A 12212-nucleotide genomic window follows, 5' to 3' on the forward strand; every position below is an offset into this window, starting at 1 on the left:
CAAATTCGCTACCATCGCTGTTTAGTTATACGCTTGACCACTTTGAATCCATTCGCGCCAAGAGCTTAAATTGACGCTGCGTGAAAAACAAAAAGTTTGAAGCGAATTTACGCTGCGGACGCCGCCAGAGGCTGAAATTCGATGGACGGCCATCTTTTTACAAGATGGCTGATGTTGATCGAAGCATTCGTGGAGAGAGTCACCGCTCTGTATTTGCTCTGGAGAGCAGAACAGCGGCGTATGGAATGTCGTCGCCGCTACTTGGGTCCACCAGACCCTCCGAGGCGCTCCCAGTTCGGCGAATTTCATCATTTGCTCCAGGAGCTGCGCCTGGATGACGGCCGCTTCAGCGGTACTTCCGCTTGTCCCGCGCTCCAGTTTGATGACCTGTTGTCCCGCGATCGAGCGAGGATCACCCTTCAGGACACCAACTACAGGCTCTATCCCAGCTGCGGAGCTTCTGTCCATCTGTCTTCGGTTAGTAAATGTATATAAAATGTTAAATACAGTATATTAAATATATGTTAATTTACGCTTATGCCAGCAATGTTTTTCAAACTGTGTGGTACGGATACCACTGTTGGTGCTCTTTCTAGTGATACTCAGTTAACTGCTGTAACGTTAACCTAAAAAAATAAAATATTATTTTGGCAGACGTGATAATGTCTCTATCTGTAAGCAATATGTAGTAACGCTACTCTTTCTTTTGATAATCAGTTATTGGTTATTGGCACACTAGTGATTTAAACCATATACACATATACCCTTTTGTTTTGAAGATTCCAAACTTTGTTAAATTGCTTGCAAAATTGCTAGCAAACAAACAAATATGGTGCATTAAAGTAAAACAGACTGGTTATTGTATATAGTTGAATATGTAACTACAAGTGTACTTATAAAAATATTTTCTAGGTTTCTTGCCACAGGGGACTCATTCAGGACCATATCGCCCAGCTTCAGGGTTGGTGTCTCAACAGTGAGCCAGATCGTCCAACAGGTTGTGACTGCAATCTGGGACTGTCTTGTGGAGGAGTACATGGCTGTGCCCACCACTGATGACTGGAGGTCCATCGCAGAAGGATTCGAGGAGCCGTGGAACTACCCTCTATGCTGTGGAGCCGTGGATGGGAAGCACGTGGTAATGAAGGCACCCCCAACTCAGGATCCCAGTTCCACAACTACAAGGGAACATTCTCCATCGCTCTCCTTGCAGTTGTGGATGCGAGGTATCGCCTCGTTGATCGATGTTGGGGGTACGGCAGGACCAGCGACGGTGGGATTCTGGCAACTCCGCTTTGGACAGGCTCTCCGTGCTGGTACACTTCATCTGCCTCCTGACCAGCCTCTTCCCGGTGCTGATGAAAGAGGACCCCAGCCCCATGTCTTTGTGGCTGATGAGGCGCTCCTGCCATGTGTGGAACCTCATCGCGCCCTTCCCTGGACGCCCCTTCCTCCAGAGAGGCGTGTCTTCACTCACGCTCTCCAGAGCCAGGCTGGTGGTGGAGAACGCCTTTGGCATCCTCTCCTCACAGTGGAGGATGTACCGCGCCTCATCGAGGTCCACCCAGAAGTTAGCGGAGAAGTGTGTGAAGGCTGACGTGTCTTCTCCACAACTTTCTGAGGTTTTCGGAGGGAGAGAGGCACCTGCTGCAGGGGCGCTGGACATGCTGGAGAGGAGCCACTGCCAGGTCTGGGTCGGGTTGCGGCCAACAACTCCTCCAGAGAGGCACTCGGGTGAGGGATGTCTTCATGGCACACTTCTCGGCGGAGGGAGCAGTACCATGGCAGCCGACGGAGTAGGCTTTGAAGTCCTCCTCATGACTTCCCCACAACGGCTCTTTTAAGAGCCACCCACAAACCTATAAAGAGCTAAACTATCTAAAAATAGTCCATTATTATTATATATTTTTTTTTTTCCCAGGTTGTCAGCCCCAGTTCCAGGATGTCAGGTCCACAACATGCACATTTATTAAGTTGAGACTTTTTAAAAACGCCAGGTTTTCCATGGTAGTATATCAGGTTAAATTATTTATTTATTTTTGTTTTGATGATAAATGGAGCCAGCCTCAAAAAGTAATTAACCTGTCCTGTGTTTTTTTCCTTATTCAACACTGTCCAGACACTAATGTTGGTTGTCTTTACATTACAATAATAATGTTTCATATAATCTAGATTTAGATATGGAATAAATAGCAATCAATACAAAATCAAAATGTCTCATATATTGAAATCAAGTTATGTGATAAAAGATTTGCTTTGTTTGTGCATTAGAACCACACCAGGCATTTAGTCATATTACAAAATAATTTATTGAGGCCAAACATATGAAGTAATTTTAGGTATAACATTAAAAAACATATTTAGGCAAAACGTAAAAAAAATTATTTAGGCAAAACATATAAAATAACAATATGAACTGAAAAAAATGAACAATATGTGCAAACTATTTACATTAAGAGACAGGAACAAAAAGGACCTCGCTTGGAAGGTGGAAGAGCCACAGGGAACGGCATAGGAGAAGAGGAAGGAGGGCATTCTGCCGCCTCTTTTTTTTTTTTTTAAAGTTTACTGTGTGGGGGGGTCCAATTGTTCCAAATTTAGCACAATGGTGCTATTTTCCATTGCCAATTTGTATATTTGAAATTTAACTTTTTCTTTTAAATGAGGCGGCATGCTCTGCAGAAAAGGCAGAAGGCTGAGGAGGAAGTACTCATCAGCGGAGCGTGGCGGTGGGGTTGGAGGTCGCGCCAGAGGTTGTGTCAGAAGCTCCAACAGCGTCTGCTCCACCTCCGACGGACCATCCTGGGACCGCTCACGGGGCCGCTGTCGGGCTCTCCTCCTCTGTTGGCCTGTGAAAGCAATACACAGTGCAATGAGAAGGCAGAAAGATGATACCTGATTTTCATGTTCACAGTAAAGGTTAACAATTTAATTGAAACAACAAAATTGTCTAGATATTGTGAGAATACTATCTGTGTCAGTGACATAGTGCTTAAATGCAAGTGTGAAATTGTTTTGAACTATATATCAAGTAATTACAAGTTATACTTCAGACATGTACATAGATAAACATGCAAATGAACAGTAGCTAAAAAGTATGTATGTACTATTGCCTTCACACACCTGTGAGTTCAGCAGCAGGGGCTGAGGGACCAGGGACTGGGGAGACAGGAGAAGAGGCAAGGGATCTCAAAATATCCTCTTCCCCCCTCTGATCATTTTCCTCTGTCAAGACAATATTAAATGTTAATACAACACGTTGGTAACAATGATCATAGAGAGATTACATTTCTTCATCTGTAAACAATGACAGCATATATGCCTTGTAATGTGGATTCATTGGAAACACACCAGTCTCTGTCTCCCACGCGTTTCTCCAGGCTGTCCCTGGTCCTCGAGGTGGTTGTCCTCTCTGATCCGGGCCTCGACCCCTCCATGTTACCACTAGTCTCCCGTGGGGTGACGAAGGGGTCGAGGAATCCCAAGATCTGAGAGTACTTCCACCTCTTCCCAGACCCTGCTGCTGACCCACTCCTCTTGTCCATCTCCTTCCTCTTCTCCTTCAGATATGTGTCCCTGAGGCTCTTCCACTTTTTTCTGCAAAAGTCCCTGAATAAACAATATCTTGTAAGCAAAAAATGTAGCTGAATATAAGCTGGAAAATAATTGTAAAATAGCGCAAGGCAGCTTGCTAGCTGGTTAGCAGGTCAATAACGTGACTCAAAAGTAGCAGGAAAATAGTTAAAAATAGCTAGCTGCTTAGCAGGGCAATAACGTGACACAAAAGTGAAATGTGTAATTATATATATATATATATGCTGCGTAAAAAATATACCCATAAATATTTTGTTCAAGAAATTACAGTGACTGTAGCATTTCTATCGTGAAAGAAGTGGACAAATATTAAAGATTAATTTGTATTTACAACTTACCAGGTTGCCCAATCTCCTCACTGACCCTCTTCCAAGCTGAGGTCCTTTTGTTCCTGTCTCTGTAAAAATATGAACTGGAATCGTACAATTCCGGGTGACTGCTAACAGCAACAATTAATTTTTCCTCCATAAGCTGTCAGTGATTTTGGAATGAAAGATTCCGAGCGGTAGCGGAGTTTACCTCACTTTACCTCCTGAGTGACAGCAGGCAGCTAGGCTCCTGATTGGTTAACGCGGCGCGAATTGACGCCAAAGTTCAGATTTTTCAACTCGGGCGGCAGACGCGACTCGCGTCAAACGCGTGAATGCACCATTCGCGGCGAACGCTGCGTAACGCGCCAGACGCTCAATTCGTGCAATTCGCGCGAACTTGACGCGCGAATGAGGCGTATTCGCGTCTACCGCGCCGCGCTCTACGCCTCATTCACGCCGCAGGAATTTTTTACGCGCGTAACGCGTCTTTGCATTGACTTAACATTGAAATCACTCGCGCCTGACGCGCTATTCGCGTCCGGTGTGAACGCAGCATTAGGCTTGTGAAGTTGAATAAAAAAACTTGTTCAAAAGTCACATAACAGTCTCATAAGTTTAAATAATTTGTCTAGTTTTAAGGTCTGTAAGAGGACAAACTTAGATTACAAGAGAAGTTATGAGACTATGTTAGTCTCATAACTAAGAAGTTATGAGTTATTCTGTTTTTAAATAACAGCAGTGAAATGTCATTTCCACCACATCTCAATGCTGTTATTTAAAAACAGAGTAACTTATGTCAGTCAAGAATTGTCTAAGATCATTTTTGTAACTAGTTTTATCAGTTTTTCCACAATGTAGGCCTACAATACATTTGTCAATGAGATAAATTAACTGCCCTAAGGACCAAACGGTGAACTGTGCACCTGTCACACTCTGAAATGTAATATTGGTTTGGGCAAGAGCGTATTAGAAAATAAATGACTTGCATTTTTATATTAAGTAGAGCGTGATCTCGTATATTGTGGATACATTTTTAATGTGTGATGAGAACTTTTTAAATATTTTTAAAAAATGTGTGTGGTGATGGAAATGACAGGGTGGTGGTGGAAATGACAATGAATTAACGTGGAATGTACAGAAACAGTGGAGATGTTTATTAGAAAAACAATTAAACTCATCACACTCAGTAAACTCAATTCACAAAGCCATTAAACATAACCACAAATGTTTTTAGTGTAGTGCTGAGTTTGATGTATACAACTGATTTGTCTCACAGATGAACGGTTACAGTGCATACTGTAAATAACTGACACAACTGATGGCAAGGCAAAAATATAAGCAATAAATGATGCAACAAAATTGAATTTTCATTCATCTAAATGAAATCAATTAATATAAAAGTATAATTTACAAATAAAAATAATATTATAATCTAAATATTAAAAGTATTGTAATTTATTATAATATAAAAAGTATTACACAAATCTACTCTTGCAATCCATATCAATTGTACTTCATATTTTTAAAAATGACATTTATGTTTACAAAGTACATAAAAGTGCCCATAGTCTAAGAATCACCATATACTAATGACTTGTGTTGTTCAGTTACATGTATTGACAGTATTTGGTTATCCCCAGTATCAAGTAAAGATCTACAGACAGGGAGAGTCAGCATCCGTGCTACCTGTCATAGATCTTTGAGGAAACATGAGAAACCTCACACTATCAGAGTAGGATGAAAGACAGTTCAGTTGTTCGTCTGATCCAACCAGTTCTGTTCCAGTTATGTTCTGGGGCTTCAATTTGGCAATGATGGGTTAAACTGGCAAACAAATGTATAATTACCTAAACAAGTTGAACATCTTAGACAACTATCTAGCTAGCCAAACGTTTGAAGTAGGTAACACTATGATGACACTTGCGTGCCCTATTAGTGTTCTAGTAGACCTACCATTCCTGTATGAAACCCCAGCAGCTGGTTGTTGAGACAGATGCTTTGCTGTTTATATTGTGTTGTGTTTAACTTATTTACTTTCTTACTAACCCTAAAGTAACCTCATTCTCTAACTCGTAGCAGCTAACTTGAAAAATAATGCTTTGACTTTTGAGATATCTGATCAGTTTGTGATCTCTGCTGATTATAACACACTTTTTTGTTTTTTAAAAGATTGTCCTTGAAGACTCCACCCCTGTTCAGCTCTATGAGTTCGAGTGCTCCTGTGTGGCTGGCAGAGCCTTATGCAATCATAATGTTGCATTACTGTATCAGACTGTACAAAACATGTTTGTGTGAAAATCAATGTTAATGTAAATAGTTCTCTTTAAGAAATGCACATGTATGTACATAAACAACAAACCTATACAAGGTACCTTTTGTTATTATGAATTCAGTGTTAGAAGTTATTAGATTACATTACATTTTATTGTCATTTAGCAGAGTACAGGTACAGAGCCAATGAAATGCAGTTGACATCCAACCAGAAGTGCAAAGAAGCATTAAAGTACTGTTGAGTACTCTATTATGTTCAGTTATGTGGACTAGTTATCTACAAACTCATAACTCATACAAAATGTCAAACGTTGTTATTGTTAATATCACCATGTTATTGTTGAGTGTAGTATGACAGCTTGTGTCTTTGTATAATAAATGTCTGAATTAACTCATGTATTTGTGTTCCTCCTGGCAGTGTAAAAGACAATAAATGACAAATGTAAACATTGTCAATATTTCAGACAATTTTCTGAAAGGTATATCACAAGATACAAAAAAACAAACCGCATAATAAATTACAAAATATATAAGCAGTATATGGAAGCTCATAGAGAAAAATACAGTCCTTGCGCTGGTAAACAAAAAATTGTTCCACTCAAAAGACATGGCACAGCTCCTTGAACAAGTTTTCGGCGCCTTGTGGTTGTTATGATGAAATCTTCTAGCTTAAAATGTCGACTGCAGACCCGGTGTTATCGGTAGGAGTGAAGTTCTCGCGTCTTATCTTGACTAGCCACTGAGCTCGTACTCAGGCTGATGCGGAAAACGATGAAAACTTACTTCAGAATTATACCTCGATGAACACTACAATGTCATTTAGAGTTGCCAATTTGACACTGATATGTAAGACGTTTCTTATTTACTGTTAACATTTTACATACGGTACTCTCTGATAGCTTGCCACTCACTCTTCAACAACATCTACATCGGAAATACCGGTAGTAACCTAAACCGGAAGTCCCCCGCCCACCACACAGATTTCGAACGTTCGTCGCGTCACCCTGTGCACAGAGCGAATAGTATTTAAAAATATATATTTAGACACCTTTTTTCGAACACACGTACGCTTCAGACGGTGGTGTTTAACCGTCAAATTCCTACCGCGTATTTGTATCTCAGAAAATGCAGAAATTATTATAATTATTGAGATTTGTATTTACCATAAAATACTATATATAATTGTTTTATTATTCAACAAGATTTTACTTTACTTTTCTCACCCAAACTCGTGATTTTAAAGGCAAGTTAGATCAGAATTATGGGCGTGTCTTCAGATATACAATTTCCAAGCTAGAAAACGTCTTGTGCATGCGTAGTGCGTGTGGGTAGCACATTCTGAGAGGTAAGTCAGATTGTCGGAACACCTGTTCTCTACAGCCATGAATAATGGTCACATTGCGTCCTCTACTGGTGAGAAAAAGCTGGTTCTGGGCAGCGAAATCACAGTAATCCTCAGTTTAAATCGCATATATATATATCCCTAAATATGTAATCTCACAATGGAAACATACTTAGCTGAAATAATTGATTAAACAAATGTACAAATACACTGAATCATATGAATGAAGTGTAACAAAGATTGAGGGCAGTGTGTGTAGCGCAGTCCATCCCAAACATGACACCCTTACAAAGGGGAGGAACTTATTAAATCACATGATCAGTCATCTCTTAAATTAACGCATAAGATCCTGAACAGATTCAAATTCAATGATTTTTTCTGTCCGGAAAATGTCTTACATACCCGGTCAGCCTGTCACAGCTGTTGTGGTGAGTATGTTTCGGTCACAGTGTTTATTAGCGTGCGAAGTTCTTCTATCAACTTTGTGTTCAGTGTATCACTTTTTAAACGGACATTGATACTTTTTTTTTATCTCGTTTGATGTAGAGATTGTCAATGTATTTTAAGTTAAACACGATTTTCAACACAAATTCATAAGATGACAGGACTGTTTAATTAAGTTTGAGTTGAAGCTAACAATTGATGTAATGGAAGGATTTAGCACGCTAGGGCTAACGTAAGCGTGGGGCGAAAAAGAGTGAAATATATAATTTACTTATTTATATTCATTTATTCAGTTCGTTTTTAGAATTGTATGTACTTGATATGTGAAACAAAAACATACGTTTTATAAACACTAGTGGAGCAGATGTAGGGACTATCAAAGCTTATCAACTCTGAGATTCTTCGTTTGTCAAATAATGTTATTTTGGGAGCTAAATAATGCCATATGCTGAATTGAGTGTATAGTTTAAACACTGTACTATGGACTCATACCTCAATTCATCATGCTTGTAACACCCATAAGTGTTTGATATAAGCAGGCGTGGCTCATGTTTTTCTGCAGGTAGTGCTGCCATATATGGTTATATGGTCATAAATATACGTGCCATTGGCTAGTAAGCTGCCTACCTAGACAACATTTTTGGGCATGATTCCCAAAATGCTCTTTAGGTAGGGAGATTATGAAGTTTTGAGATTGTGTGCCTACTTAATGACTGACATAATATATGTAAGAGGGTTTTACTCCGTATTCCCTGTATTTTAGCAACAAATTGAAATTCAAAAACTACGGATGGTGTTAACTTAATATTAGGATTCAGCATTGAGGAGGAATTGACCAAGATTCAAGCCAGAATCCATTCTCTGAAGACAAGTCAGACAAGGTGAAGCACAAAAGATTTTACCTCTTCCTGCAAAGCATGAAAGATCTTGTTTAGTAAACTTAATGTCTGGCTTAATTTAAATTTTGCTGTAGACTATGCCATTGTTGTTGTGACAACCTGCTGCCAAGGTCAGTGTCATTCAGAGTTGACCCTTCTAACTTTATGTCTTAGGAATCTATGTCACTGTGTGTCTAAAGGTAGTCCAGCAGAGGTGGCTGGTCTCAGAATGGGAGACAAAAATCATGCAGGTGAGCTGATATAAATGTGTTGTTGCATGCCATAAACTGTGATTTCTACAGTGATGTTGTCAGACAAAGCACTTGATTTATATAAAAAATGACCATCCATTAGAGTGTCATTTCATTATATGTTTTATTCATTCAGTGTTCTTGCTTAAAGGATGCTCTGAATTTTATACCTAACAGCATCTGTGTTTGTCCACTCATCTTTCAATTTGTAAAAACAAACATGTGTTACAGTAATACATTTACAGTGGAAGTCTGTGAGGCAAGATATTGATCCAGAATGAATGTTAAAATACACCTGTTTTGAAAGTGTTGTCACAAGATTTTATTATACAGGTTAACATGAGAAAAGTGTTCTCAAATCGCTACCAACCTAGAGTCATGTCCAGTCTGTCAAATGCTCCTAGAGCTGCTGTTGTCAGATTACAAGGATGCTGGAAAGGGCTGCAACTCAAGTACTGTTTACATGGACCAAACTCCACCCACAGGGATTAAATCAGCAACACAACCTTATTCATCTGCCAAGAACAGTTGCCCCACAGCTAAAATGAATCAATACAAGTAGGATGATAAAATAGTTCGAAAGCATACAAAATGCAAGGCTGAGCTGCACATGAACCCTCTAGTATCGCTTGTCCCATAGTTTTCCATTTAAAGTGCATTATTTGAAGCAAGTTTTATTTGTTTTTACAAATTGTATTGAGTAAAAATTCATTTCTGAGGTAATGGACCAGTATTTAAAAATAAAAACGTGTTTTTATATAAAATCATAACCCTTTTGCTTGGATGTGCCAGCTGAGAAAAAAATGATCCAAATATTAATAACTACAGTCTTGACCAACACCTAAATAGGTATCATTTTAAAGCTTAGAAGCTGTACTTCACAATGCATGTAGGTGTTCTGTTTGGTAATTAATAATAATTTTGCACTGCACATTTTTGCAAAAATATAGCAAGTATCAGCTATGTACATGTCTTTGACATGCATGTTATATGTAAACAGGTGTCACTTATATGCTTATTTTTAGCTTATAACTTCATGAAAAACAAACTGAACCTAAAATATATATCACATGACTGTACTTTGAGGAGATGATTATCTATAAAACAAGCCCACACACAATGTAATCCGATGTGTGGATTATCTAATGATCTATGCAAAGCATTATGTGCACACCGTACATAATGTGTTATCTGGCTAAAAACACGTTAGCTTTACTTTAAGATAAATTAATTGGAAATGATGTTGTACGTTGTCCAGTGCCATGGAATGCTAAACCAATTGTATTAGGATTATGATGGCTGCAATCAGATGTGGAAGCCATGCAAATATGGGCAGAGAGGATCGTTTACTTTACATATGGCCACCAGGAGATGTTGCCAACTACATGACAGAATCGATGGCTCAAAATGACACTGAATTGAACTGAATAAGATCTTGTTACTCATGCCTGCATGCTTTGGATAGAGAGTCATTGTTGTATTTGCATGTGTAATTAGTTATGTTTTATTTGTTTGGAGAGGCTTTTGGACACAAGGATACATTATTTTTGTAACGCTATAACTTTTTGATTTTGTTGTATCAACAAAATTTTACTCCATTTTTGTCCCCAATCATGTCACCTGTAATGTTTTTTTTTTTTATGAGCTACCATATTTACACCCTGAGATGTATAATGTCAAATCAGAATTTTTTTTTTTTTCCCCAGCAGTTTCTTAGGCTAAGAGTCTCCTCTCATAATCTATATAATTGAAAGTGATACCAATAAGTTTGGTATTATATAAGGTTGAGTAAATGATGAGAGAATTAACATTTTTGGTTGAACAATTCCTTTAACATATCACAACTCAAATATTACATTGTTTCTTTACTCACTGACACAAGATGTCTTTTGTACATATTATGTAGATAACTTCATAATACCTGTCGGGTGATCTCAATGTTGATAACAGGTGAATGGCTGGGACATGACCATGGTGACACATGATCAGGCACGAAAAAGACTCACCAAGAAGAATGAAGACGTGGTCCGACTTCTCGTCACTAGAAAATCTCTGGAGGAAGCAGTTAGACAGTCCACGATGCAACACTAATGCGATCTAAAACTCTCTAATTGGAGCTCATTGAATGTCATTATTGGTTAATCATGTTTAAAAGCACTTTTTTTTTTTTAATTATTAAAACAAACAGCCTCTTGCAGCCAAGGGGTAATGACTTAATACTCTCATTGTGGATTAACAAGGACTTTTTCATCAATTACATCTGTTAAATCTTATTTTAATGTATTGAATGAGAAACAAGAAGTTACAGCTCTTTTAATAAAGTAAAGTGTTGCATTCCATAATTTGCATTGCTAATTTTAATGTATGGCAGGGGTCGGGAACCTTTTTTCACTAAGGAGCCTATTTGTTTATTTTTGGTTGTAGCGCTTCTTTGAAAGAGCCATTCCACAAACTAATAATTTACTATTTTCAAAAACATGTTTATATTGCCCATAGACTACTCAAAAACAAACAAATATGCAAAAATTAATAGGTAACCTGTTGCAATATGGATTGATTACATGCGTCGTCTGGGTCTCCATAAAATTACTTCAATGTACAATTGTTCATGAAAAATTTTACTTAGCTTTTGGGCTGGGCTATATGTAAAAAATATTTTAATGATAATCCATTAAATATCACGATATCCGATTATATGGTCAACCCCCAAGGTCAGTGAATATTTTTGCTTCAAAAATATCATTTGTTTATTGAAATATGAAAAACTTAGCGTCTTTTTATTTAATACAAAGATACCTGTATATATTACTGAACCTGCAGACTTGCATTCACAATGTGTATGAGCAAGCTGCTTCGTGGAAATGAAGCAAAACTCACTGCACGCCACAAGACGATCGGAGATCATTCTCCTAGATTACATTATTCTTCCAAACAGTTTTCCATTGAGAATTTATGATAACTCTTTACATGCACTTGTTCCACAGACAGGGTCCTGTTGCACGTCTATTAACAAACAGCAAATCAGACACAAGCACTGAAGGCTTTTCTTTTGTCTGTTCTTACAAATATAATAGTGTGTTTCTCCAAGCACGTCTTATAAGTCACCTGCCTGTAGTGGGTA

The 12212-nt window shown here is 38.4% G+C and overlaps 1 protein-coding gene and 1 pseudogene across 1 annotated transcript; one reads left to right on the plus strand and one right to left on the minus strand.

The window, feature by feature from the left end:
• Positions 1-2012: 2012 nt before the first annotated feature.
• Positions 2013-3545, minus strand: LOC127642874 (uncharacterized). Its single transcript, XM_052125312.1, has 3 exons — positions 3323-3545; positions 3124-3225; positions 2013-2849 (listed from the first exon to the last, which is right to left on the minus strand). Exons 1-3 carry the CDS (start codon positions 3543-3545, stop codon positions 2566-2568), a joined length of 609 nt encoding a protein of 202 aa, XP_051981272.1. The 3' UTR covers positions 2013-2565.
• Positions 3546-7907: 4362 nt separating this feature from the next.
• On the plus strand, positions 7908-11238 carry LOC127642875 (tax1-binding protein 3-like; annotated as a pseudogene).
• Positions 11239-12212: the final 974 nt, after the last annotated feature.

Source organism: Xyrauchen texanus, unplaced genomic scaffold (genome assembly GCF_025860055.1).
Source record: "Xyrauchen texanus isolate HMW12.3.18 unplaced genomic scaffold, RBS_HiC_50CHRs HiC_scaffold_993, whole genome shotgun sequence".
Classification (NCBI taxonomy): domain Eukaryota; kingdom Metazoa; phylum Chordata; class Actinopteri; order Cypriniformes; family Catostomidae; genus Xyrauchen; species Xyrauchen texanus.

What these genes read in the sequence shown, in the direction of transcription:
- LOC127642874 (XM_052125312.1), bottom strand. Translation starts at nt 3,545, where the DNA reads ATGGACAAGAGGAGTGGGTCAGCAGCAGGGTCTGGGAAGAGGTGGAAG. An exon ending in CAATGAATCCACATTACAAG is followed by an intron (nt 3,226 to 3,322) that starts GCATATATGCTG and finishes TTGTCTTGACAG; the next exon opens with AGGAAAATGATCAGAGGGGG. An exon ending in CCCTGCTGCTGAACTCACAG is followed by an intron (nt 2,850 to 3,123) that starts GTGTGTGAAGGC and finishes TTGCTTTCACAG; the next exon opens with GCCAACAGAGGAGGAGAGCC.